General features: G+C 43.2%; 1 protein-coding gene across 1 annotated transcript in view; it reads right to left on the bottom strand.

Annotated features, from left to right (window-relative positions):
• The window catches only part of FAM120B (family with sequence similarity 120B), a 47,658-nt gene extending 45,640 nt beyond the window's left edge, over positions 1-2,018 (bottom strand). Inside the window, exon 1 of the mRNA XM_009073764.1 lies at positions 999-2,018. Within this exon, the coding sequence (XP_009072012.1) occupies positions 999-2,018 (1,020 nt within the window). The remainder of the gene's footprint in view (positions 1-998) is intronic.
• Between the last annotated feature and the right edge of the window lie 1,253 nt (positions 2,019-3,271).

Here is a 3,271-nt window from a genome sequence, read left to right as displayed (position 1 = left end):
CTCTTGTGGGACCCCACTTGGAGTACTGCGTCCAGCTCTGGGACCCCCAACATAAGAAGGATGTGGACCTGTTGGAGCAGGTCCATCCACAAAGATGATCAGAGGGCTAGAGCACCTCCCCTATGAAGACAGTCTGAGAGTTGGGGTTGCTCAGCCTGGAAAAGAGAAAGCTCTGGGTAGACTAAGGTGGTAGTTATAAGACTCGGAGAGGGACTTTTTACAAGAGCACGTAGTGATAGGATGAGGGGGAATGGCTTTAAACTGAAAGAGAGTAAGTTTAGATTCAATATTAGGAATAAAATCTTTACTGTGAGGCTGGTGAGGCACTGGAATAGGTTGCCCAGAGAAGTGGTAGATCATCCCTGGAAGCATTCAAGCCCAGGCTGGATGGGGCTTTGAGCAACCTGGTCTAGTGGAAGGTGTGCTACCCAGGGTGAGCAACCTGGTCTAGTGGAAGGGGTGCTACCCAGGGGGGGGGTTTAGAACTATGTGATCTTTAAGGTCCCTTCCAACCCAACCATTTTATAATTCTACAATATGATTCTGTAGGAAGTTTCTTGGTCTCCACAACAGCAATTTTGACGTTTGCACGCTCAGCACAGCTTCCTTTGGCACCTTCACTGCATGTGCCAGGCATTGCCAAGCACAGCACTGACCAGCTTAGAGCTGACCTGTGGGTTCTCAAAGTAAAAAGCAAGTCAATATGTCATACGACACATGGGAAGTACATCTCTCCACCCAACTACTGGCCTATACAGGAGCTGCTCCCCATTATTTGACATGCTTAATGCTTTAAGAAGAGAGGAAACACTCTTTATCAAAAGCTCTGCATCTACCCTCATAGTGATGTATGTAACAGGTCTAATCATGGCTCTACTTAACAGACAAAAGATTTTGCACAAGCAAATTTAAATCAATGGGTTTGGTGCACTCATTACCAACTTCTGCTAAGAAGCCATGGCGATAAAGTGATCATTAAGCTTTAAAAAACAAGTTACCTGAAAGATTTCTTTATCTTGACAGATGGCTGATTGCTGCTGAAGGGGTAACATTTGACAATTCATTACATTGGGAGGAATCCATGGAGACTGCTGCCCAGGCAAAAGATAGGACTTCAGTCCTCTATAAAGTAATGTTTTGTCTGATCCCAGAGGTAGCATCTCTTCGAAGTGCTTCAGGCTGCTGTCCGAGCATGGGATTTTTGAGATGTAATTTGCTACAGCCAGAAGTATGTTTGCTCTTCTGCTGTAGCTGTTATTCCTGTGGGGACTGGTGACTAAACATTTGCGCCAAAAGCCTTCCAACAAGCTTTCTGGAACAATATCATTGCCAAGCAAGCAAGCAAAGAGAGGGAGGTGTGTCAAACTGAGACCCAACGCACGGCAAAGATCTTCTCGAGAGTACATAACAGTGACCAGGCTGTCCAAACGGAGGTTCTCGATGGAAAAGTAGGGACATGTATCATAGATGAGGTAGTCACTATCTTGCCCCAGAATTCCTATGCAATTATGTTGCAAACCATATGCAGCCACCTCAAAGTCTGCCTCCTGCAATGTGCATACTGTTTTCTGACCAAGTGCCTTCAGGGCAAAACGTGTAAAAGTAGGCAAAGCTGAAGGAACAACAAACATTTCTCTCCCGGGTTGTTTCCTGTGAGTCTTGACAAACTGAAATAGTCTGGCTATTTCCTTGGTATTATTCAACCTCCGTTTGATCCACTCATCTCTCTTTTTCTCTTCTACCACTCCATCAAAGTGAAACACCAACTTGATACCAGCAGCCGTGAAAACATTAATAAAATCCTGTAAGACGGCCAGGTACTCCCGCCACTGGCCACCACACACCCAGGATTCTGGGGTGTACCAGTATCTAACACAACTCATGGCATCTACGACAATAACAGGTGGGAAATCAGGATGCTCGATCCGATGTTTTTCTGCCATTTCTCTCAGATCTACTGTTTTGCATGCATCGGGGCAAACTCTCGTCACGAATCCCTGCAAACCCTTAATGCCCATGGCTGATCTCCGAAACTCACAGCAGTCTGAAAGAAGAAAAATAAAAACAATGTTCTAAACTACAATACTGAGAAACATAATGGAATTCTACAGCCAAAGAAAAAAACCCCAAACAGCGTGGAAACTCAAATGCTATTTTTCTGCTTTTGCTGGTATCTTGTGTTGTCCTGACCTTTTAACTGCTCAGAATGGTTTTCTTCCCATCAACAAACTGGACAGAAAGACTCATTCAGTTTCCCTTCCAGTTCTGCTCTTTATTTCAGTGAAAAATGTAAATATGAAAAGGTTTTCGTAAATATGACAAAAAAGTTCAGGTTAATAGCATACAGGAAAGTACACATTGCTAGAAAAACAAGTATAGATGGGTTTTATTAAAAAATATACATGCTTATGGTATATAAACAGAAAGAAAGGAAGTTGAGTTCACAAAATATTGTGAATTGATAGCTTTTAAAGGTATTCCTGAATCCCTGGAGTTTAAAGATCTAACACTCTTCAGATAGAGCATTTGAACCCTTGAATTGTAGAATGATTTGGGTTGGAAGGGACCTTTAAAGGTCATCTGGTCCAATCCCCTTGCAATGAGCAGGGGCATCTTCAACTAGATCAGGTTGTTTGGAGCCTCAACCAGCCTGACTGTTTCCAGGGAAAGGGCATCCACCACCTCACTGGGCAATGTTCCAGTGCTTCACCATTCTCATTGTAGGAACAGGTAAGCAAAAACCTTGACCACTACTAGCATTTTAATAAAGCATCAAATACATTCACTGGAAGCATAATGAAAAAAACAAAGTTTACCTTCTGACAAGCAACCTGTTTCACTATTAAACAGTAAAAGTCACGCTAAGAAAATCCGCCACAGTGTCAGAAAAGAGAACAAGTAAAATCTATTGACTTGAAGAGCATTTTCATCAGACACACCTCACTGAAGTTGGCAGAATCAGGACTAAAATGTTTTATGTTGTAAGGCAAAGCTTCCCAAAAGGGATGAACATGCAGACTCTGCACAACAGATGACCTGGGCTAAATTCTTTATTCTAATGATACTGTGTGAAATGGAGATCTCAAGTTACCATATGATCTCAACTGCAGTACTATCAAGTGCATCAATCTGCAGTGGGGGAAAAAGGTACAGAAGTATTCCCCCTCTCCCAACCGTATAGACACAAAACTTCAGAGAGATGACCCCTACAACTGGTTAGACACTGGCACAGGTTGGCCAGGGAGACAGGGGCAGGGCCAAACCCCCCAGT

This window comes from Acanthisitta chloris, unplaced genomic scaffold (assembly GCF_000695815.1).
Source record: "Acanthisitta chloris isolate BGI_N310 unplaced genomic scaffold, ASM69581v1 scaffold204, whole genome shotgun sequence".
Classification (NCBI taxonomy): Eukaryota; Metazoa; Chordata; class Aves; order Passeriformes; family Acanthisittidae; genus Acanthisitta; species Acanthisitta chloris.
Note: the sequence above shows the minus strand (reverse complement) of the source record. Positions and strands in the feature narration are given on the sequence as shown.